Source organism: Microcaecilia unicolor, chromosome 11, assembly GCF_901765095.1.
Source record: "Microcaecilia unicolor chromosome 11, aMicUni1.1, whole genome shotgun sequence".
NCBI lineage: Eukaryota > Metazoa > Chordata > Amphibia > Gymnophiona > Siphonopidae > Microcaecilia > Microcaecilia unicolor.
This window is the reverse complement of record NC_044041.1, coordinates 204344127-204369318: the sequence shown is the minus strand read 5'-3', so window position 1 is coordinate 204369318 and position 25192 is coordinate 204344127. Positions and strand designations below refer to the sequence as shown.

The following is a 25192-nucleotide window of genomic DNA, read 5'->3' as shown; positions in this document are numbered from 1 at the left end:
TTTCTTCTGCTGGTCACACCTCTCTCTATACAGCCTAACAACCTTCTAGCTACGGCCACCGCCTTGTCACACTGTTTCGTCGCCTTCAGATCCACTGTAGTAAGCCCACACTTCCAGTGGTGCAGCTACTCTGTTCTCAGTTATGTAGCATGGTGTTAACGCTTGGTAGTGAACTTTGCCCTCTGTCAGTGCCCTCCCCAAAAATCCAGGGAATGCCCCCAGCAGTTAACTGCAGAGGTTTTGCACTTAACCTGCCTTAACCTTTGTAGCCACTATAGGGATATCTTTGCATAATTTAGGGCTGCAATTTTGAGTACTTGACATCATAATTCAAGTGGTTACTTTGCAAGAGAATCTCTGTTAATTAAATTTGTTGCAGCAGGTACTTAAATGAGACAAGAGACAGTGAAAGCAATAACCTCAGTCACATCAATTTCATCACTGCGAGACCCTCAAGAGTCTTTACACTAACTAGTGGGCGAGACATGCCCCGTCGTGCACACCTTCTGGCACCTCAGAATGTTGTTTGGGGGGGGGGGGGGGTTGGTCTTATGTTGCTTGTTGTTTGATATGGCTATGGCACAGTATGAAAAATTCATCCCTGGTTGAGGAGAAAGGCCTCCTTGTGGGCCAGGAGGAGTAGGGCAAGTAATCAGGAAACAAAGCTTTTGTGTCAGGGCAAATTTAATGCAGGTTAACAAGAAAACCATTAATTTAATTCATTTTCACTCATTGACAAATAATTCTGATATGATTAGAGACTAGGTAAAGGATAGCAAATTAGATATAATAACTTGGGTACAGTTAGGGAATAAAGGTGACTTTTGTACAGTTACAGCCTTTGGAGTAGAAAGGGGTTGATATTCAAAGCACTTTAATTGTGTACGAGAGGTTCCGTGCTCAGTCAAGCCACACTGCGACGGTGCTGGGTGGTGCTAGGAGTAGATCAGGAGACTGATTCTTCAATCATTGTGTCATTGGGTTTTGGGGTTCATTGCTGGGGGGGTGTGGTGGGGTTTGAAGGAGGTTTGGGGGAGAGGTCCATGGGCCATTGTTGGGGTGCAAGCATGAAATCTATTTTACTCGTTGAGAAAGGGAAGTTATCAAAGTGGGTTATCATTACAACGGGCCATTTTACCGCTGGCACCATTTTATGCAATGAGACCTAGTTAATAATAATTGGGGTTAGCAGTAAAATAATGCGTCTTAACAGTAACCTCTAGAAAGTGAAATCACTGCTGTATGTAATAAAAGTGAGCCAAGTCTAGGACAATCAAGCCATTGTGACATCACTGATGAGGTTGGCTCTTATTGGTGGAATGAGGCACTATGACATCACAATATCAGCTCTGGTTACCAGAGACTGTAACTCTTCACACTAAGGGGGGAAGTTATCAATGTGGTCTACAGTTAAGCTGGGTTCTTTCTCCACAGGTCCTATTTTATGTAATTAGACGTAGTATTAACTGGGGTTATCAGTAAACACATCTTAACGGGAGTCCATGTCAATAACTTCCCCCCTTAATTAAAGAAAAAAGAAACGTCCCTAGAAATGGAAATCACTGCTGTATGTAATAAAAGTGAGCCTAGTCTAGGGCACTCAAGCCATTGTGACATCACTGATGAGGTTGGCTCATTGGTGGAATGAGGCATTATGACATCACAATATCAGCTCTGGCTAAATCACTGCTATATGTAATAAAAGTGAGCCAAGTCTAGGGCACTCAAGCCATTGTGACATCACTGATGAGGTTGGCTCTTATTGGTGGAATGAGGCATTATGACATCACAATCTCTGTTCTGGTTACCAGAGACTGAAACTCTTCACATTTTAATGTGGAGGAAGTTATAATGTGGACTACTGTTAAGATGGGTTATTTTACCACTAACGTGCTGTTTTAGCACAGGTCCAATCTTACGCAATGAGACCCAGTGCTACAATACCATGACTTGTGGTAAAATAACCTGTCTTAATTGTAGCCCGCATTAACTCCCCCTCCTCTTAAATAAAGAAATGTCTCTAGAAATCAAAATTTCTGCTATAGTGAGTCAAATATAGAATAATCAAGCCATTGTGACATCACTGATGAGGTTGGCTCTGATTGGTGGAATGAGGCATTATGACTTTACAATATCAGCTCTGGTTATCAGACAAACTCGTCACACTAAGAGGGGAAGTTATCAACATGGGCTACCTTAAGATGTGGGATAGGACATTGAAGGGAATTCAGAACTTAGATTTGATGGTAAGAGAGGAGGTTCAAAGGCAAATCTTGATTCTTCAGTGAAAGAGGTGATTGTAGACTGGAATGATAGACTTAGGATGGTGGGTGATACTTGTAGCCCCAGTTAAGAAGTTGATGTGGATCCTTGTAAGTTAAAACCATGGTGTAATGCTGGTATTAGATTATTAAAACAGAAGCACGGCAAACAAAAAGGAAGTGATGTAAGCATAAAATGGAAGTTAGATTCATTGTAAGGGTTTGTGAAGGATGAATAAATGCACATTACATGAGAGTATTTGCAGGACCTTGTTGGAATTTGCGGTCTGTGACCTTTTGTGCCTGACTGGCCGTAGATTACTGGCATTTCATGCTCCATGATTAACTCACATACTCTACATTCAAGATTTGAAAATTGGTGATATCAGTGAAGCTCCTGTACAATTTGTAACTTCATAAGTGATGTTACTGTCACTTCGTAAGGTACTAAATCTTTATTTTTCACTCTTTTTACCTGGACTCAGTGGAGGAACCTCAGTCAGTCAGGTTTTCAGGATATCTACAATAAATATTCATGTGAGATATTTGCAGGCATTGCCTCCACTGTATGTAAATTTCTCTCATGAATATTCATTCTGGATATCCTGAAAACCTGACTGACTGGGGTGAATCTAGGACCAGGTTTAAAATTTGAGAGTTACTCACTTCTTGCTTTCCGGACTTCCGCAAACTACTGAACACCCATCTCTTTAACACGGCATACCACAAAAACCAACCAAAGTGAATATACAGAACTCCACCATATATATTCTGAACTGTCTTACAATAAATGTTTGTTATACTAATACCGTGTTTTATCATTATCAAAATCCTGCTGTAACACTAACCTGCTTATAATCGAACGAGAAAAACGCCCAAGTTCCAACCTAAATCGGGAGATGGACGTTTATCTCACAAAACCGAATAAAGCGGTATAATCGAAAGCCGATTTTTGGACGTTCTCAACTGCACTCCGTCGTGGATGCGGACAAAGTTGATGGGGGCGTATCAGAGGTGTGGCGAAGGCGGAACTGGGGCGTGGTTATCTGCCGAACAAAGATGGGCGCATTTCACTGATAATGGGAAAAAAGTATGCGTTTTTAGCTAGAATTTAGGACACTTTTCCTGGACCCTGTTTTTTCACAAATAAGGCCCCAAAAAGTGCCCTAAATGACCAGATTACCCCCAGAGGGAATCGGGGATGACCTCCCCTGACTCCCCCAGTGGTCACTAACCTCCTCCCACCACAAAAAAATGATGTTTCACAAATTTTTATTTTCACCCTCAAATGTCATACCCAGCTCCCTGGCAGCAGTATGCAGGTCACTGGAGGAGTTGTTAGGGGGTGCAGTGGACTTCAGGCAGGTGGACCCAGGCCCATCCCCCCTACCTGTTACAATTGTGCTGCTTAATGCTTATTAGTCGTCCAACCCCCCCAAACCCACTGTACCCACATGTAGGTGCCCCCCTTCACCCCTTAGGGCTATAGTAATGGTGTAGACTTGTGGGCAGTGGGTTTTGAGGGGGATTTGGGGGGGCTCAACACACAAGGGAAGGGTGCTATGCACCTGGGAGCTCTTTTACCTGTTTTGTTGGTTTTGTAAAAGTGCCCCCTAGGGTGCCCGGTTGATGTCCTGGCATGTGAGGGGGACCAGTACACTACGAATCCTGGCCCCTCCCACGAATAAATGTCTTGGATTTATTCGTTTTTGAGCTGGGCGCTTTCATTTTCCATTATCGCTGAAAAACAAAAACGCCCAGCTCACACATTGTTGAATAAAACATGGGCGTCTATTTTTTTCGAAAATATGGTTCGGTCCGCCCCTTCACGGACCCGTTCTCGGAGATAAACGCCCATGGAGATAGGCGTTTTCGTTCAATTATGCCCCTCTAAATGTCCATTTTCTGATATATGTCCATTAATCATGGTGTATTTGCAAGCCACATTGAGCCTGCAAAGAGGTGGGAAAATCTGGGATACAAATGCAATAAATAAATAATTAAATATGGTTGGCTGAACTGCATTACAAAACTGGTAGCCCTGTCTGAAAAAAAAAATAAAGCACCAAGCAGAAACAGCCTGCTTCCAAACCCTAAAGGAGACTCTAGAATAGCTTTCTGATGCTCATTACAGAAAGCCATAGGTTCTTTTCCCGATGAGAGCAATGCATCGATATTTCAGCTTGTACTGTTCTCATGCTAAATATCCACAGTCTTCAAAAGTCCTCGCTTGATTCACAAACGTGCCTGATAAAATGTAAACCATTTCCTACACATATTAAATTGTAATCACTTGATACAACAAGACAGAGATGGATGACTCCGTGAAGCTCTTTCAAGGATCAGGTGTTCCTCCCCGGATTCTATGATATCATCAGAAGAAGCACTCAGTGGACTTAAGAGTTTTGTAATCCATGGCCGTTCATTGCTGTGTCCTGCTGCCTTAATCATCCTTGGCCACTTCCATTTTCAGATATTGAGGTTCTGACGAAGAATGCATCGTCGGTAATCTTACCTCACATCTGTCTTTAAGAGTTTTAAAATCAGCTTTCCAGGGTTTTAGCAGTACTCTGCCGCTGGGCTCTCCAGTGCTGGGTAGTTGGATTGAGGTATTTAGCCAGGAGTGCTTTTTCCTGGCCCCTCTCCAGCATGGTTGCACTATCTTGGGATAAATTAAGTCCTTTTAGTTCATCTTTCACAAGTCTTCCATCAAGGGAGGTTTGACAATAAATCTCATTCTGGTGTGCCCTGGCCACATTCTGCAAGGTTTTGTATTGCGCTGAATTAATTATAAACTCGTGGGATCTTATAAGAAGGGTGATTGCATAAACTTGGTGCAAAGCCTCTCCTTTGGCTGATAAAAGCTATCGTAAAAGAATTGCTTTAATGCATTTTATTTCACAGGCTGGGCATCTCATTTCAAGAATGATAAGAGCATTGGCACCAACACCCTCACCAGGCTATTTCAGCAGATGGCACTGAAGAAGGCCTGGCCTATTTTCAAGCACGAGGTTTCGTTATTATTTATTAATTAGGATTTATTTACCGCCATTTTGAAGGAATTCACTCAAGGCGATGTACAGTAAGAATAAATCAAACATGAGCAATAGGCAGTAAAAATATTCAAATTACAATACAAAGGCATAGTATGCTACATTACAACGTCAACACAATACACAGTAAAACATTTTAATAGACAGCATAGGGTGTAAGCAAAGCAGGAGCATTTCGACAGATACAGTAACAGGAGTTAGAAAGTAAGGGGACTAATTTAAGGAAAGTTGCACATGAGGTCAGAAAGGTGGTTGAATTTTATCTTAGCTAGGGTAGGAGTGGATAAACATGTCTTGCTTTAGTATGTGTAGCCAGTGTCACTCCTTGTTTGTGTGACTAGCAAGTTAGTTACTTCTTCCATTAAAGACCTAGTTGAAGAGCCAAACTTTCACCTACTTCCTGAAGTACAGATAGCCTTGTGTTAAGCAAAACTTTTCAGGGAGTGCATTCCAGAGTGTGGGGGCTTACTAGCTGGTATCACATTGTGTGTAAGTTGAGAGGCAGCGTAGTTGTCGCAAATGACAAAAGCGCCTCTTTAAGGTTGCTTGGATTCAAGGGATCAGAGTAATTGTTGAATCTAGCTGTATTCCAAGGTTCCTGACGTGTGGTTTGAGAGGAAGATCAAATTTTCCAAAATTTGTGTTAAGGACACGTGGATGGGGCATAATTGAACGGGGTGCTCAAGTTTTCCTGAGGACGTCCTCGCAGGATGTCCCGGCGAAGAGGTGGGGAAACCCGTATTATCGAAACAAGATGGGCGTCCATCTTTTGTTTTGATAATACGGTCGGGGACACCCAAATCGCGAAACTTGGTTGACTTTAGAGATGGTCCTCCCCGATTTTTGGCGTTAATGGAAACAGGACGCCCATCTCAGAAATGACCAAATGCAAGCCATTTGGTCATGGGAGGAAACAGCAATCATAGTGCACTGGTCCCCCTGACATGCCAGGACACCAACCGGGCACCCTAGGAGGCACTGCAGTGGACTTCAGAAAAAGCTCCCAGGTGCATAGCTCCCTTACCTTGTGTGCTGAGCCCCCCAAAACCCACTTCCCACAACTGTACACCACTACCATAGCCCTTATGGGTGAAGGGGGGCACCTAGATGTGGGTACAGTGGGTTTTGGAGGGCTCATATTTACCACCACAAGTGTAACAGGTAAGGAGGGATGAGCCTGGGTCCACCTGCCTGAAGTGCACTGCAGTACCCAAAATCGGTTATCAATTATGCCGATTTGGGCGACCCTGTGAGAAGGATGCCCATCTTCCAATTTATGTCGAAAGATGGGCGTCCTTCTCTTTCAAAAATAAGCCTGATAGAAGCTCAGTTCTACTCTGGTTTAGGCAAAGTTTGTTTTTTGTTTTTTTTTAATTTATTTATTTATTAGTTTCAATAATACAAACAAATAATCATTTGTAAGGCAATACAGAGAAATTATTTACGAGAAAATGAAAAGAAAACATAGAAAATCTAACAGAGATTTCCAAAATACAATTATTTATACTCTGCCTCAGACCACAATCTAGGAAGGGGGGATAGTGGGTTGTAAGTACAATTTCAAGGAGAATGTAACTTAAGAAGAAACTATTTTAATAACGTATAGGTAAGTCCTGATCTTTATCCCGTTATTATTGCTGATAGTTCTTAATGTCATTCAACTAGAAGATCTTTTAGAGTCCAGAAATGTCTTTAGTTGAGATGGTTCAAAAAAAACATATTTTGTCCCAGACAGGCGAATCAAACATTTACAAGGGTAGGCCAACATAAATGTTGCACCTAATCCCTTGACTTCGTCTCTCATAAGTAAAAATTGTTTTCTCCTTTGTTGTGTAATCTTTGCCACACCCGGGAACATCCACACTTCCTGGCCACAAAATGTTTTAGAAGAATATTTAAAATACAGTTTCATCAACATATTTATATCTTGTTCGAAAACTAAAGTTATAATCAAGGTTCCTCTGGATGTGATCTCATCCATAGATTCTTCCAGAACAGCTGTTAAATTTTGAATGTCAATAGCGGGCATAGTTTTCACTGGTTCTGAAACTTCTCTATTTTTATGAACATTTGGCAAATAATAGACTTTACTGCAAGGAGGTATATCTGTTAAAGATAAATTCAGTATTTCTTGAAAATACTTCTTAAGAAAATCGCGGGGTGTCATTATTGACGATATAGGAAAATTAAGTAATCTCAGAGTCAGTCATCGAGTTTGTTGTTTTTATCCCATTTTTGAATCGATGTTAGACAGGTAGTCAGTTTATTCAGGGCTGTAGGTAAGTCAGGTTCAATAGTTATGAGTAGCTGTACATCATCTATATAAATGTAGAATTGAGTGTCCATCGACTGAATCAGCTTGACTAGTGGCTTGAGGTAGCTATTGAACAGAATAAGTGACAGTATCAATCCTTGTGGTACCCCGCAGGTCAGTGCCCATGGTGGTGATGAGGTGCTTCCAAACAGTATGGACTGTTGTCTGTCTGATAGACAGGATCTGAACCAAGCAAGTACTATTCCATTGATACCTGTTTCTGCCAGTCATGCTAGCATGATATCATGATCCACAGTGTTAAAAGCTGCTGATAAATCTAGCAATACTAACACCAAGGCAAATCCCCTGTCTTGGGTTTCTGTGAAGATCATCTAGTAGGGACACAAGGACCATTTCTGTTTCATAACCAGGTCTGAATCCAGTTTGACATGGATCTAACCAGTTTCTCTCTTCTAGCCAATCACTGAGTTGAACACAGACTGTTTGTTCTATAAGTTTTCCTAATGGGATGTTAGATACTGGCCAGTAACTATCATAGAAACATAGTAAGATGATGGCAGATAGAGACCTCAACGGTCCATCCAGTCTGCCCAACAGTCACACTCATTATCAATTCATGATTAAATCAACAACGAATGTGATATTAAATGTTCCACCTACTGGAGTTGCCGTCAAAACCCACTCCAACCTATCCAAAATCCGTTTTGTCATTTGCGGGACCCAGACCATAAAAGTCTTCCAGCACTGTCCTCAGTTCCAGCTACTGGAGTTGCCATTGAAGCCCTTTCCAGCTTATCCTAAACTGGATTGCCATATACAGACTCAGACCTACAAAGTCTGCCTGGCGCCGGCCTTTACAGCCAGAGTAGTCATCCAAGCATCACTCACACATCCACCCCATCCAGTCATTTAAGGTTTATTTTTAATTTATTTTTGTTTTCTACCATCTATTTTCTAAATAGACTATACTGCAATAGTATTTACATAGGCTGCAAAGATCAAATCATAAGAAAACTACAGACAGCACAAAACACGGCTGCCAGACTTCCACACTTCAAAAGCGCAAAACCCCTCCTAAGAAGCTTACATTGGCTTCCTATTAACGCTCGCATAACTTTCAAAATATGCACAATAGTCCACAGAACCATCTACAGATTCGCACCAGATTACATGACGGAACTTATCGATCTACCAATAAGAAACGCGATGAGAACAGCAAGAACCGATCTAACCCTTCACTACCCTAATTGCAAAGGTATAAAATAGAAATCTTCACATGCCGCCGGACTCTCGTTTATAGGCACACAACTTTGGAACTCACTACCCAGAGACCTGAAACTCACAGAAAACTACCTACAATTCAGAAAAAAAACTGAACACACATATTTTCAAGAAGTCTTTCCCCCCCCCCCCTGGATCTGCCTAATCCCACACAACCATACATCACGGAAAGTTCAGAAACGGAAAACAATATTATTAACCTCTCTCACAATATGCTAATATATCAACCTAAGTGTTTATTGTACTTCTGTATTAGGTACTAGAATTCTACAAATCTAAATTTTGAAACAGCCTTTTTAGCAATATGTAAGCCACATTGAACCTGCCGTACGGTGGGAAAATGTGGGATACAAATGCAATAAATAAACAAACAAACTTCCTCTGTGTTCATACCACGCCTTTTTGAATTCTGTCATTGATTTTGTCTCACCACCTCTCTTGGGAGGGCACTCCAGGCATCGACCACCCTCTCTGTGAATTTTCCTGACATTACTCCTAAGTCTACCACCCCACAACCTCATCTCATGTCCTCTAGTTTTATAATTCCCCCTTCTCTGGAAGAGATTTGTTTCTATTGTGACATTTGTGAGCCCTTGGCCCAGAAGTGGCCGCGTGAGAATCACCCAACCACCTCTGGGTAGACCGAGTCCCCTCAGAACTAAGAGTGCTCCCAAGAACTGGACCGGACCACAAGTGGAGATGAACTGAGGCAGCATTATTAGCAGCAAAAACACTGGGCTAAAAGGATAGCCAAACGGCACAGAAAGGAAAAACAGGCTGCCTAGCTATAAGGTCTAACCTAGCTGAAGCATGGCAAACATGAAACATAAAATAAGGTAAAGTGGAACAGCCTAGCTGTAGAGGGAAATCAAACATAAGCAGCATCTCACTACTAGTGTAAACAATGCAAAGCATAACATATACAGTAAAGGCAAAGTAGAACAGCCTAGCTGTATAGGGAAATCAAACATAAGCAGCCTAGCCACTCCTCTCAATACTAGCACAGCAATGCAAACATATGGCACTCAGTAGAACATAATACACTAGGCAAAAGGCCCACCCTAGCAGGTTAAAGACAAACAGGCTGTATACAGCGAGTAAGGACTCACGGTGGGCGACTGGAATCTCAGCTGAGGCACAGGAGGCTCTGGAATCGCAGGTCTGGCAGCAGGTTTCACTGGACCCAAGCAAAGGTGAAAGCTGAAGGCAGAGCTATTACTCCTCAGAACTACTAAGCTTGAAAGCAGGCTTCACAGGAACACAGCAATAGGTGAAAGCTGTAGGCCAAGCTTTACTCCTCAGGACTCCCTGGCTTGGAGACAGACTTCCAGTGGAACACAGCTGAAGGTGAAAGCTGTAGGCCAAGCTTTACTCCTCAGGACTCCCTGGCTTGGAAACAGATCTCCACAGGAGCACAGCATAAGGAAATGCTGTAGCAAAACAGAGTTGGAAGTAGCAGAGCCTGGGCCCAATCAAGGGTAATTGCCAGAACCCTGAGCACCCTCAGAAGACAGCTTAAGAAGTGCTCAGTGCTGATGACATCACCAACTTGGCCTCCACCACTCTATAGTGACCCCCACAGGTCACCGACTGGAACTGCAGGTAATTTTAGAAGGTTAGAAGGAGGAACAGGGCACTGATGAGTGCCCTGATGAGCAAGGCATGGACGTCGCCGACGGCGACCATGACATCTATATTATTACCTTTCAAGTATTTAAACGTCTGTATCATATCTCTCCTGTCCCTTCTTTTATCTAGGCTACACATATTCAGGTCTTCCACTCTGTTCTCAATCATCTTATGGTACAAACCCCATATCATTTTTGTCGCCTTCCTCTGGACTGCTTTTAGTCTTTTTACATCCTTAGCAAGATACAGCCTCCAAAACTGAACACAATACTCCAGGTGAGGCCTCACCAGCCACTTGTACAGGGGCATCAATACCTGCTTTCTTCTGCTGGTTATTCCTCTCTCGATGCAGCCTAGCATCCTTCTGGCTACGGCCACTGCTTTGTCACACTGTTTGTCCTGGTCAAGGTTGTTCTTCTTTAGCAAATGACGCACCACTGTCCTTTTTAATGCTGTTGGTAGTTGCCTATTAGAAAAAGAAAAGTTCACAATTTTTCTGGCGCCTTCTATGAGGCCCCCCTGCTTGCCTGCTGCTCTATCTTTGATGGTCAGGAATTGGGGGAGCAGGTAGTTGGTTGAAGTTCCCTTAGGATTTTGTCAAGGCCATCCTCCATTATTGGGTTAAAAGAGTCTCATATGTCTGTGTCAGGAAGGGGCGAGTTTGTGCGCTCCTGGTTAGCTGATTGGAGTATTGCAGCAGAACCTCCAGAGATGCCTTTTGTTGAATACTGAGCTCACATGAAATATTCAGAGTTGAGGGAATAGGTTGCAATACAAAAGCAAAACTGAAGAGTTTTATCCTGGCTGCAAATGGTTAAGGGAAAGGATGGTGATTTAGTTTGTACTGGGGTTTGAACTGCAGGAGGGACTATAAGGTTTCTCTGCAGGAAGCTGGAATGGAAGGGACCCTTGGCTAAGAATCCATCCTACTGCCTGAAACCAGTCTGCAATACTCTACGTGAGGGAGGGTTGCTCAAAAATGTTGGGTTCTGACTTCTCCCTCCTCAAAAAGGTAAAATTACACTGTACTGCAATTAAAGTTACATCAAAACAAAACTCTCATGCTCCCTGTAGTCGATTCTGCCCCCCCTTCCTTCAGTTTAAAAACCAGACATTTAGCACACTCTCCTTATTGAGTAAAGAGATAATTGCATTCCCCCATCTGTCTGTCTTCTGCCCCTGGACCTCGATTCTTGCTTATACATGTTTTGACCTTCACAGAACCACCTATATCAATCCTGCTCTGCTAACCCCATCTCATCACCATCTATTCACTTCCTTATCTGTGTTTTTCCATTGCTCACAAACCACACAGTCTGTATACAGCGTGATCTTATGGGGAGCCAATCAGCACGTGCTATCATTTCGGATTAGCTTTTTTTTCCGTATCTCTTTCCCCTCTGATGAATATTCAGCCGCTATGAATAAACATTACATTTGTTAAATGTATTTATTCTCCTTGACTGATGATGCCTAGATTACTTCTATAAATAGCAGCCGAATTTGCATGAATCCAGCAGCCTGCGGCAGCCACACCAGGTTTTTATTGATAAATGAAGCATGTCAATAAACACACCTGTGTTAAGGTCCCGGCAGAGCTGAAGGGCAGCTTTGCTTACCGGAATCGTTCTCATTGTCAAACTGGCATTTTTCTTATCAGGCTGACGACATCATAACATGCCTCAAAAAATCCCCACCAGATGTGTCCCAAAATGTTGAAGAATGTAGGCGTCTCAAATCCTCTCCACTCCCCCACTACCCAGCATTAAAACATCGAGGTGAGAGACCTCACTGATGCTGAGTTGGACCAAAAAGGTTTATATAGTGGGTGAAAAATCAGTGAACAAGTGAAAGATCTTTAGAAATGCTCTGGATGAGAAGGGCCCATGTCTTTTCCTTGCTCCGAGATTAAATGTGACAATTGCTACAGCGGGTTCAAAGCACTGCTAAGTTCTAAATATTCTCATTTCATTTCTGCTACTAGATAAAACATGACCAAGACTGAGCTTCTTATCTTTCCACCTAAACTGACCTCTCCTCTCCCCCCTTTCTCTATTTCTGTGGATAATACGCTCATCCTTCTCGTCTCATCAGCACGTAACCTTGGGGTCATCTTCGACTCCTCCCTCTCCTTCGCTTCACATATTCAACAGACTGCTAAAACCTGTCGTTTCTTCCTCTATAACATCACCAAAATTCGCCCTTTCCTTTCTGAGTATGCAACCAGAACCCTCATCCACACTCTTATCACCTCCCGCTTAGACTACTGCAACTTGCTTCTCACAGGTGTCCCACTGAGCCATCTCTCTCCTCTTCAATCTGTTCAAAATTCTGCTGCACGACTAATATTCCGCCAGTGTCGTTATGCTCATATTAGCCCTCTCCTCAAGTCACTTCATTGGCTCCCTATCCTTTTCCGCATTCAGTTCAAACTCCTCTTACTGACTTACAAATGCATTCACTCTGCAGCTCCTCAGTACCTCTCCACTCTCATCTCTCCCTACATTCCTCCCCAGGAACTCCGCTCACTTGGCAAATCTCTCTTATCTGCACCCTTCTCCTCCACCGCTAACTCCAGACTCCGTTCCTTTTATCTTGCCGCACCTTATGCCTGGAATAAACTTCCTGAGCCGGTACGCCAAGCCTCATCTCTGGCCATCTTCAAATCAAGGCTAAAAACCCACCTTTTCGATGCTGCTTTTAACTCCTAAACCTTCAACTGTCCCCTATCCCTGATATGTCCTGTCTGTCCTAACCCTTATCCCTTACTTGTCCTGTCTGTCTGTCAAAATTAGATTGTAAGCTCTATTGAGCAGGGACTGTCTCTTCATGTTCAAGTGTGAAGCGCTGCGTACGTCCGGTAGCGCTATAGAAATGATAAGTAGTAGTAGTAGTAGAATTGTACTGGGAGGCCTAGGGCAGGTGATACAAAGAAGAAGAGCACCAGATTAACAGGCCCTGAGGGGTTTTCACCGTTCCTATGGATGTCAGTAAGTACATGAACCCTTTCTAGCTTCTAGGAGGGGCACAGAAACTTTTCAGTATAAACTTTTGCCTTCTCGGTGACTTCTCTATGCAGTGTTTCTCCATTTGGGTGGTGATGAGTGCGCCCATAAGTTAAGATTGTTCCAGGTTCTACAAATTTGGTCAGTGGTCTCTGTCATAAAACGTATGGGGACACACTTACGGCTCTCAATATGTATACTTTGGAACAAAGGCAGGAGAGAGGGGATATGATAAAGATGATTAAATATCTCTGTGGCATTAATGTACAAGAGGCGAGCCTCTTTCAAATGAAGGAAAACTCTGGAATGAGAGGGCACAGGATGAAATTAAGAGGTTATAGGCTCAGGAGTAATCTAAGGAAATACTTTTTCACAGAAAGGGTAGCAGACGCATGAAATAGCCTCCTGGAGTCATAAACAGTCATAAGCCCGACAGGTTCGTGTTTTGCCCTCCTAAAGGACTGCGTCAGGGGCTTCATAGATATAGATATATATATATATATAGATAGATAGATAGATAGATAGATAGATAGATAGATAGATAGATAGATAGATACAAGCCGTTGAGCCCATTAAAATGGGCAAGAAAGCGGTCGGAGCCCCGCCGGGTCCAGCCGAGCCCCCGCCCAGGAAAGCCGCCCCGGGGGATGGTGGCAGAGGAAAGCGCCCGGGTCACAGCAGCAGCGGCGGTGGCAGCAGCTCATCGGACCTGTCGGAGTGCGCCTCGGAGCTGCTGTCGGACGATCCCTGCCCGGTGCTCGCCGGTCACCCGTAGCTCTGTTCCTGCCTCCTCTAACAACGTCGGAAGAGATTTGTGCGGCACGTCGGTCACTCTTCATTTATATAGTAGGATATATATATATATATATATATATATATATAATATCATAAAATCAATGTATTTTATAAATAAAGGTCCAGTGAAAATCCGCCTAGGTGGAAGAATGCTGAAATCCCACAAGGGCTGTGTCTGAATTTAAGAAAACATAGGATCACTTTGGGAGAGGAGGAGATAATGGTTACTGAGGATGAGCAGACAGGATGGGTCATTGGCCTTTAACTGCCCTCACGTTTCTCTGTTTCTAAGAGACCCAACCCAATTTTGCCTCTATCCTGTAGTCCTGTTTTTGTGACAGAAAATGGCTGATCAATGGGACAAAACCAGGAATGGCTCAGCCTGCCCTTAAGGGATCGAGTCAGGAACAAAACTGAGAAAACAATACATATAACACTAATATGGAAGGGGAGGAGCTGGAGAGGAATATTATGATTTCACATTGTGCTTAACTTATTATTGTTTTTTTTTTTTACATTTGACATTTTTACATCTGTTCTTCTGTGTCCTGTTAAGCACTTCAGCAGCAGGGGCTTTGCTTTTCTATTCTTTTTCCTGCCCCTGGGTAGTCTGTAATCAGTAGGTTCAAAGGTAAATGACAGAAAATCATTTCAAAGCTCTTGAGAAAAACAAGTCTATTATAATTATGATAAGTGGCACAGGTGAAAAACGAGTCTTAATAATTATATGGGTTGTTGCCGGGGGTATTGTCAAGCTAACTGCACTTTTGAGTAACTTTCTCAGACTGTGTAATGACATTCATTCTTCCGAACACTTCAGGGCTTAATGCAGCCTGCGTGCGGGAACACAAAATCATTGCTTGTGGTTCTCAAGCAGGGTCTCCAAACTAGCAGAGAGTCTCAAGGTCTTTTGGAGAACATGGAAGACATTATGGGGCTAATTTTCAAAACAGAAAAACATCCAAAAGACGGCATAAAGTGGCAGACGAACGTTTTTCTCAGGAAAATGTCCAAATCATGATTTTCAAAACTCATATTTGAGAGGTTACATAAGTACGTAAGTAATGCCATACTGGGAAAAGACCAAGGGTCCATCGAGCCCAGCATCTTGTCCACGACAGCGGCCAATCCAGGCCAAGGGCACCTGCTGAGCTTCCCAAACGTACAAACATTCTATACAATCAAGCCATTGTGACATCACTAATGAGGTTGGCTCTTATTGGTGGAATGAGCCACTATGACATCACAATAGGTTAAATCACTGCTCTATGTAATAAAAGTGAGCCAAGTAGAGGACATAAGTACATAAGTAATGCCACACTGGGAAAAGACCAAGGGTCCATCGAGCCCAGCATCCTGTCCACGACAGCTGCCAATCCAGACCAAGGGCACCTGGAGAGCTTCCCAAACGTACATTCTATACGTGTTATTCCTGGAATTGTGGATTTTCCCCAAGTCCATTTAGTAGTGGTTTACGGACTTGTCCTTTAGGAAACCGTCTAACCCCTTTTTAAATTCTGCTAAGCTAACCGCCTTCACCACATTCTCCGGCAACGAATTCCAGAGTTTAATTATGCGTTGGGTGAAGAAACATTTTCTCCGATTTGTTTTAAATTTACTACACTGTAGTTTCATCGCATGCCCCCTAGTCCTAGTATTTTTGGAAAGCGTGAACAGACGCTTCACATCCACCTGTTCCACTCCACTCATTATTTTATATACCTCTATCATGTCTCCCCTCAGCCGTCTCTTCTCCAAGCTGAAAAGCCCTAGCCTCCTTAGTCTTTCTTCATAGGGTTTTTCTCTGCAGTTTGTCTTGATCACAAGGGGACGTGTTGGAGGCATGTTTTGGGCGAGACTAGGGCAGACTTATGATTTGAATGTTTTTCTGCAATAACTGAACATGGACAAAACATCCAGGCCAAAAAATAGGGCATTTTTGTCTAGACCCATTTCAAGATGACTAGTTGCTAAAATGTTCAAATTGACCAGATGACCATTGGAGGGACAAAGGCAAGACCTGCCTTATCCCCCAGTGGTCATTGACTCCCTCCCACCCCTCTAAGAGGTGAAAGTGACAATACATACCAGGCTCTATGAAAGCTGCAGATATAATGGCCAGTCCTCTTAGAGCAATAAGAGGTCCCTGGAGTAGCCTAGTGTTGATGCAGTGGACTGTAGAGAAGGGGACCCAGGCCCATATCCCACTTTATCTGGTACACTTGTGGTGGAAAGTGTGAACCTTCCAAAAACCACAAAATATATACTGTATCTATATACAGGTGACACCTACAGGCATGAGAGCTATTGTAGTGGTGTACAGTTGGGTACAGTTGGGTACAGTAGGTTTTTGGTAGGTTTTGGAGGGCTCATCCCACAACATAAGAGTGTAATGGTGAGCTGTATACCTGGGACCTTCTACAAGAAGTTCACTGCAGCATCCCCTAGGCTGCCCCACTGCTCTGCTGGGATGTCTATGTGGCCAGTCTAGTAAGACCGTTGGCCCCCAAGCATCCCGATGGCTTGTTTTTGTGCATTTTTCCCTTGAACTTTTTTTTTTTAATGACACACTGAGCAGAAAAATGTCTAGAAAGCAGAGACTTTGAAGCAAAAAGATAGATGTTTTTCTGGTTCAAAAATTGCTACGTTTGCCACTTGATTTTTGGATGTTTTTAGCAAAATGTCCTAAATTGGATTTAGGGAATAAAAAAAGAAGCAAATCGCCAAAAAATCTTTCATAAAAAGATGAATTTATTCACCACAAAAGTTTAAAACAGTTATAAGCCCGACAGGTTTATGTTTCGCCCTCCTAAAGGACTGTATCAGGGGCTTGAGATATATATATATAAGTACAAACTTTTGTGGTGAATAAATTCATCTTTTTATGAAAGATTTTTTGGCGATTTGCTTCTTTTTTATCCTGTGCTGGATTTTGTGAGCCGCCTGCCTACCCGTTTTCTCTGACCTAAATTGGACTTAGACATCATCTCGAAAATGGTCTTCCACGCTAGCACTCATAAAAGTGTGAATTTTTATGTGATGTTTGCACGATGTGAACAGCATGCAGTGTGCGAGTTTGAAGGCTCCTACAGGATACATTGCCCTTCAACTATAAGTCAAAAGTTATCGTCAACAGAAGAGGGTAAGGCTTCCAGGTCTCCATCCTTTCTGCCCCTGTGCTGGGTACCCTATTAGTGACAGTAGAGGACAGGCTGAGTGTAAAGGAAGATTAAGGAACTGGACACTTAAATAGTCCAGTCCATGTGAAACAAGTTGACAGTCTCATTCCTGCTCCCAATACCACCCCCTTGGCACCTATCAAACTGTGCCCTGATTGGCAAAACACTGGAGAGGCAGACAGTAACCCCTTCACATTCTAGATCAGGCTTGTCCAAGTTCAGTCGTTGAGGGACACGTACAGGTCAGATTTTCAGGATATCCCTAATGAATATGCATGAGGGAGATTTCCATACAGTAGAGATAGTGGACTGCAAATCCTTCTCATGCATATTCATTAGGGATATCCTGAAAACCTGGCCTGTATGTGGCCCTCATGGACTGAACTTGGATAAACCTGTTCTAAATAAATAGGTTTGGGATTATTTTCCATTTTCACTGTGTTTATTGCATAACTGTCCTTGTGCGCAAAGACACCTTGCAAAGGGCTGCCCTAGACTGACAAACCCATTCAGCTCAGAACAAGAGATGTGTACTGGGCCCTTTCGAGACCTTGTGCAGCTCCCTGGATGTCATACGGCAAATTGGACCCTGTATTCACTTTTAAACAGAGAGGCACAAGGAAAACATCATCTTACCTGAATGGACTAATTTCTTTGCTTTAACAATTAGGGCCCCTTTTACTAAGCCTCGTAAGCGTCTACGCGTGCCCAGCGTTCGCCAAAATTGACTTACTGCCTGATTACCACGTGGCTCTTGCAGTAATTTCATTTTTGGCGTGCATCCGATGCTCACATTATTTTCTGGTGCGCGTAGCGGATGCATGCCAAGTGGCATCTGACATGTGTAGGTCCATACCGGCCAAATTCTTTACCGCTAGGTCTATGGCTGGCGGTAAGGTCAGAGACCCAAAATGGACGCGTGGCAATTTTGATTTTGCCGCACGTCCATTTTCGGGGAAAAAAAAGAGGTCTTTTTTACAGGCATGCGCTGAAAAATGGATTGGCGAAGTGCCCAAAACCCATGCCTACTCTACCGCACGCCAGTGCGCCTTTGTAAAGGGACCCCATAGTGGGCGAACGTTCCATTTATGTAGCTAACATTTTCTATCTTTTTGGCAGAAGGATGTAATAATTTTTTTTTTCAATCTTGCCTTTATGGATATCTTCCTCTCCATTACAGAGGCACCGCAGCACAGCTTGGTATTGAAATTAATGGCTCATTGGGCACAAATTCTTCAATACCACCTGCTCAGGGCACAGAAAATTGAACGTGCCAGCACCGGCATTCCAGGGGGCAACACTCACTCGCCTCCACAGGGTTGATCACGGCACCTGTACTGCCATCTGTGAGAGCCTAAAAAAGTACAGACAGGCCATCGCTGCATCTCCAGAGGGTCGCTCTGCTCTGCGACTGGGAGGTGTTGCTGCTCCAGCCGACTCTCGTTCTGATTCTGGGCTTCATGCCAGTTAGTAACTGTGAGAACAGACCACGCCAAAAGCCTCATTCAGCAGTTGGTACCATTTCCAGGAAGGTGAAATGAAAAACCCCCCATAGAAGCATGACAGGAGGCTTTGCTGAAAAGTGAAGGAGCTTTATGAGTTGACTAAAATCTGCCTCAGATTAATAGTTCCTTCAGACATTCTTCCACACAACAAGATAAAGGAGTTCACATCTCAACCTCTCTATTAAGGCACTTTCTATTGTGGACATGGGTGCTTTCCATACTGATAACATGCTGGTCTATCATTGTCGAACGCTCTGCCAGGACATTTGAGATCTTGTGACAATGTTCAAAAAATGTTAACGTTTTTGAAGGCTTTTTTAGAAGCATGAAGAGTATTGTAATGACTGTTTTATAGTTAGTTGGATGAATGTATTGATTATGATTGTTTTTATTGTTGGTTATGTTTTTGTGTTTTATTGATTATGTATGTTTCTCTTGTTACCTGCTTTGGGCAAAGACAGGATACAAGTATAGTAAATAAATAAATAAATGTTTTCTTATATACTCTTTAGTTGAATATAAATATATTTCTTTTTCTGATGTGTTAATTTCTCTCAGATATGTTTGAGCTAGAGGGTATATACATTTGTTTTTAATAACTAAAGAAGTAAAGGTGCCCTTTTTATGTTGAGGAACTACAGATTAATTACCTGGGGCAGGATCAGTTCTTCACAGAAACTTTGAAGTAATGGCTTCTCTGAACTTTCCTGGAAAGTCAAAGCTCCAATAGAGAAATCCTCTGAGAGCTGCAGGTCTAAAGCCTCCCAGACACAGGGTATGAATTTCAGGTCCTCAAAGTTGTAACAAACCCTTAAAGGTAGGCTCAGCTTCATCTCTCAGCCCTCAATATGTTGGTGCGCTCTCTTGTCACCTGTCAGCTTGACTACTGTAACTCCCTCTATAAATCACTTACGTTAAAGGGTCTTCACGTCTACAGCTTGTTCAGAATACAGCAATCAAAGTTATCCATGGTGCACGAAAATACGATCATGTTACACCTTTGCTGCGGTCCTCTCAATGGCTTCTGGTTTCTTTTTGGATTACGAACAAAATTTTGCTTTTGGTATTCAAAGTACAGGCCACTGGAGACCCTTCGTTCTTCGCGTGTTTACTATCTCATTATGTCCTGGCTCAATCTCTTTGTTCATCATTCAACACCGGATGACTGCTGCAACCTGTCAGGGCATTACTCATGCCAGAATCCGAAACGCCATGGTTTCTGTTCAAGGCCCTGAGCTCTGGAACTGGCTCCCACAGCACCTGAGGTCTCACACTTCCCTGGAATGCCCCTGACACCCTATAGGTAGGTCCTTACACCATAAGGTTTTTGAGATTGCTCTCCTTCCCTAGTGTGCTTCCCTTTCCCCTCTTTACTATCATGGTAATGTAGTTCTTCCTCCTTTCCTGTACTTGACATTCAGTCCTTCTCTCTCTTCTTCTTCCGCTTTCCTCTTGCTGCTTAGTTGGCATCGCCAATAGGTGGATAGCAAATGCTTAATAAACTTGAAACTAGGAAATACATCTGATTAATATTCCTTATGCATTTATTGAAAAGTGAAGTCAGAGGTATGAATGTCTGCACAGCACTGTCTAGTATAATGTCTTGTAATTCAGTAGGACAATAGCAGAACAGGACCATGTGACCCAGGGGTTAAGTCTGGCCCAGTTAGTGGTTCACAGCACAATGTGCTTGGCTGAAATAACCCCTGTTTATTTATTTATTTATTTATTTATTTATTTATTTATTTATTTATTTATTTATTTATTTGTTGCATTTGTACCCCACATTTTCCCACCTATTTGCAGGCTCAATGTGGCTTATATAGTACTGTCAAAGGCACTTGCCCAGTCGGTTGATAACAGATACAAGGTTGTATAGTGATCGTATGGGTTATAAGTGGAGGGTCGGAAGGGATGAAGATTGCATGCTGTCCTGTTCGATCATAGTCATGCTGTGTTGCAGTCCGCATAGATTCCATTGCAATAATCTGCATGGCTTAGGACCATTGATTGTATTAGGTATCGAAATATCATAATACCCTAAAAGAAGTGTTTGTGGCTAAAGTATGCATATATTATGCACAAAATCCCCCTTTTCTTCATCCTGCAGGACAAAAAAAAGAGGTACACCCCCAACTTCTATAAATGGACAAAATTGAAAGGAGCTATTGTAAGGGCAACAAACTTTTTTGTAATGAAACAAAGAGGAAAAGGAGGTCACTTTGGTTCTCAAAAGTAGTAGCTGCAAAGCTAGGGGAAAAAAGGTCAACCTTTATGAACTAGAAGAGATCACAGAAACAGGAAGACAGGCGACAATATCTGAAAAAGCTAAGAGAAGCTGGTAGGGTAGTCAGGAAAGCAAAGATGCAAACGGAAGAAAAAATAGCCAATACAGTAAAATGGGGGGGACAAGACATTTTTTTTTAGATATGTTAGTGATAGGAGGAAGTGGAAAAGTGGCATGGTGAGACTCAAAGGTGAAAGGGAGGAATATGTAGAAGCTGATAAAGATAAGGTAGAATTGCTTAACAAATATTTCTGTTCTGTTTTCACAGCTGAAGGACCAGGAGCAGAAGAGAAACACAAATAGGAACAGAGGGGTGGTGGTCTCTGAACAATTTTCAGAGGACTGTGCTCATGAGGAGCTGCCTGAACTAAAAGTGGATAAAGCGATGGGGCCGGATGGCATACATCCGAGAGTACTGAAGGAATTGGGGAAGTTCTAACTGATTCACTGGCTGACCTTTTCAATACTACTACTACTTAACATTTCTAGAGCACTACTAGGGTTACGCAGTGCTGTACAAATTAACAAGGAAGGATGGTCCCTCCTCAAAGGAGCTTACAATCTAAAGGATGAAATGTCAAGTTGGGGCAGTCTAGATTTCTTGAGTAGAGGTGTGGTGGTTAGGTGCCGAAGGCGACATTGAAGAGGTGGGTTTTGAGCAATGATTTGAAGATGGGCAGGGAGGGGACCTGGCGTATGGGCTCAGAGAGTTTGTTCCACGCATGGGGTGAGGCGAGGCAGAAAGGGCAGAGCCTGGAGTTGGTGGTGGTGGAGAAGGGTACTGAAAGGAGGGATTTGTCTTGAGAGCGGAGGTTACGGGTAGGAACGTAAGGGGAGATGAGGGTTGAGAGGTAAGGAGGTCTAGAGGTCTAGAGTCGGGAGTGGTCCCAGAGGAATGGAGAACAGCTGTTGTGGTCCCTCTCCACAAAAGCAGAAGGAAGAGGTTGGGACTCAGAGGCCGGTAAGTCTGACTTTTGTGGTTAGTAAATTAATGGAAACACTTTTAAAACAGAGAATAGTAAAGTTGTTGGAATCCAATGGATTTCAGGTTTCACTAGAGGCGGGTCTTGTCAAACAAATCTGATTAATTTTGTTTGACTGGATGACCAGAGAGTTGGATCGAGGGATAACACTAAATGTGGTATATTTAGATTTTAGCAAAGCCTTTGACACAGTTCCGCATAGATGACTAAGTGGAAGATGACAGAGGGTAGTGGTAAACGAAGCTCGTTCTGAGGAAAAGGATGTTACCAGGTGTGCTGCAAAAGTTCAGTTCTTGGGCCAGTTCTTTTTAACATTTTTGTAAGTGATATTGCCGAAGGGCTGTCTGGTAAGGTTTGCCTCTTTGCGGTTGATATCAAAATCTGCAGTAGGGTAGACACCCCTGATGATGTGAATAACATGAGGAAGGACTTAGCAAAGCTAGAGGAATGGTCTGGAATTTAGCAGCTCAGATTTAATGCTAAAAAATGCAGGGTCTTGCATTTGGGCTGCAAAAACCCAAGGGAACGGTACAGTTTAGGGGTAGAAGAACTTTTGAGCATGAAAGAGGAGCAGCACTTGGCTGTGATCGGATGTGATGATCTTAAGGTGGCCAAACAGGTAGAAAAGGCAACGGCAAAACCTAGAAGGATGCTTGGGAGCATAGGGAGAGGAATGACCAGTAGGAAACAGGAGGTGATGCTGCTCCTGTATAAGACTCTGGTGAGACCTCATTTAGAATATTGTGTACATTTGTGGCATTTTGGAGGTAGCTTTTAAAGCCCTGAGAGGTAAGTGCAGTTTCCCCCCTCTCGTTCTCCTTTGAAACCAAGTCCAAATAAGACATTAGCTAACAGCTAAACATGTCTCAAAGCGGCTGTAAATGCTGCCGGAGAAATATGTAAATCCACTTACACATGTAAGTTCTTCAAACAGCCCAAAACACTGCAGCCAGACTCACATTTGGTAAAACAAAATACGAAAGTGCCACACCCCTTAGAGAAAAACTACACTGGTTCCCACTCAGGGAACGTATTACGTTCAAGATTTGCACCCTGATTCATAAAATTATCTACGGAGATGCCCCGGTCTACATGTCAGACCTCATAGACCAGGAACTCTAAAAGTTCATCTCGCACATTCTTGAATCTCCACTTCCCCAGCTGCAAAGGACTAAAATACAAACTAATACATGCATCCAGCTTTTCCTACATAGGTACGCAGCTTTGGAATGCCTTACCACTGGATGTGAAAAAAATGCATGACCTAATCAATTTTCGGAAATCACTGAAGACCTACCTCTTCAACAGAGCATACCATAATGATCCACCATATGAACTCTAAAACATTACCACTTTATCTGTTATTCCGATAATGATCTCTTTATACTTGATGCTTTACTCCATTATCCACCTTATAATTGAAAGAGAAAAACGCCTAGATTTTGACCCAAATCGGGAGATAGACGTTTATCTCACAAAAACGAATAAATCGGTATAATGGAAAGGCGATTTTGGACGTTTTCAACTGCACTCCATCGCGGAAGCGTACAAAGTTGATGGGGGCGTGTCGGAGGCGTGGTGAAGGCGTGACTGGGTCGTGGTTATCACCCGAACAGAGATGGGCGCCTCTCGCCGATAATGGAAAAAAAGTATGCGTTTGTAGCTAGAATTTAGGACATTTTTCCTGGACCCTGTTTTTTCACGAATAAGGCCCCAAAAAGTGCCCTAAATGACCAGATTACCCCCAGAGGGAATCGGGGATGATCTCCCCTGACTCCCCCAGTGGTCACTAACTGCCTCCCACCACAAAAAATGATGTTTCACAACTTTTTATTTTCACCCTCAAATGTCATACCCACCTCCCTGGCAGCAGTATGCAGGTCCCTGGAGCAGTTGTTAGGGGGTGCAGTGGACTTCAGGCAGGTGGACCCAGGCCCATCCACCCATACCTGTTTCAATTGTGCTGCTTAATGCTTATTAGTCGTCCAACCCCCCAAACCCACTGTACCCACATGTAGGTGCCCCCTTCACCCCTTAGGGCTATAATAATGGTGTAGACTTGTGGGCAGTGGGTTTTGAGGGGGATTTGTGGGGCTCAACACACAAGGGAAGGGTGCTATGCACCTGGGAGCTCTTTTACCTTTTTTTTTTGTTTTTGTAAAAGTGCCCCCTAGGGTGCCCGGTTGGTGTCCTGGCATGTGAGGGGGACCAGTGCACTACGACTCCTGGCCCCTCCCACGAACAAATGCCTTGGATTTATTCGTTTTTGAGCTGGGCGCTTTCATTTTCCATTATCACTGAAAACCAAAAACGCCCAGCTCACAAATTGTCGAATAACACATGGACGTCTATTTTTTTCGAAAATACGGTTCGGTCCGCCCCTTCACGGACCCGTTCTCGGAGATAAACGCCCATGGAGATAGACGTTTTTGTTCAATTATGCCCCTCTATGTTACCCATGTTCTTATGTAATTACTAATTGTATCTTTTATTCTGGTATGGCGATAGCCATGGCGGAACAATGTAAGCCACATTGAGCCTGCAAATGGGTGGGAAAATGTGGGATACAAATGCAACAAATAAATAATTAAATGTAATCCGAGTAAATCTGATAAAACAGCCTAGTTCTTGCATAAAAGGTATTTAAATACTTCCAGTGACTTCACTGAGGACATCCAAGCCCCAGGGATCAGAGCTGAGAATGCCATTACTGGCTTGAGTGATAACTAAGAGGCAGTGATGTGGACTTGCCTATCTTGGCAGCTCCAGTCATAAATCATGAACTATGGAAGGAAGTCAGAGCATTTCTGTTTCTGAGATGCATCACAGCACATTTGGAACAGAATTGTCCTCCTCCCTATGTTCATCCATGAAAAAAAAACACGCTCTCCCAGGTCTAATGAGGTTATTACTACTTCCCGTTTATTTAAGTGACAGGA

At 43.1% G+C, this 25192-nt stretch overlaps 1 protein-coding gene across 1 annotated transcript in view; it reads left to right on the top strand.

Moving 5' to 3' along the window:
• Window positions 1-21709, top strand: part of C11H1orf94 (chromosome 11 C1orf94 homolog) — an 84278-nt gene extending 62569 nt beyond the window's left edge. Inside the window, exon 8 of the mRNA XM_030220010.1 lies at window positions 21539-21709. Within this exon, the coding sequence (XP_030075870.1) occupies window positions 21539-21709 (171 nt within the window). The remainder of the gene's footprint in view (window positions 1-21538) is intronic.
• The last annotated feature ends 3483 nt before the right edge of the window (window positions 21710-25192 follow it).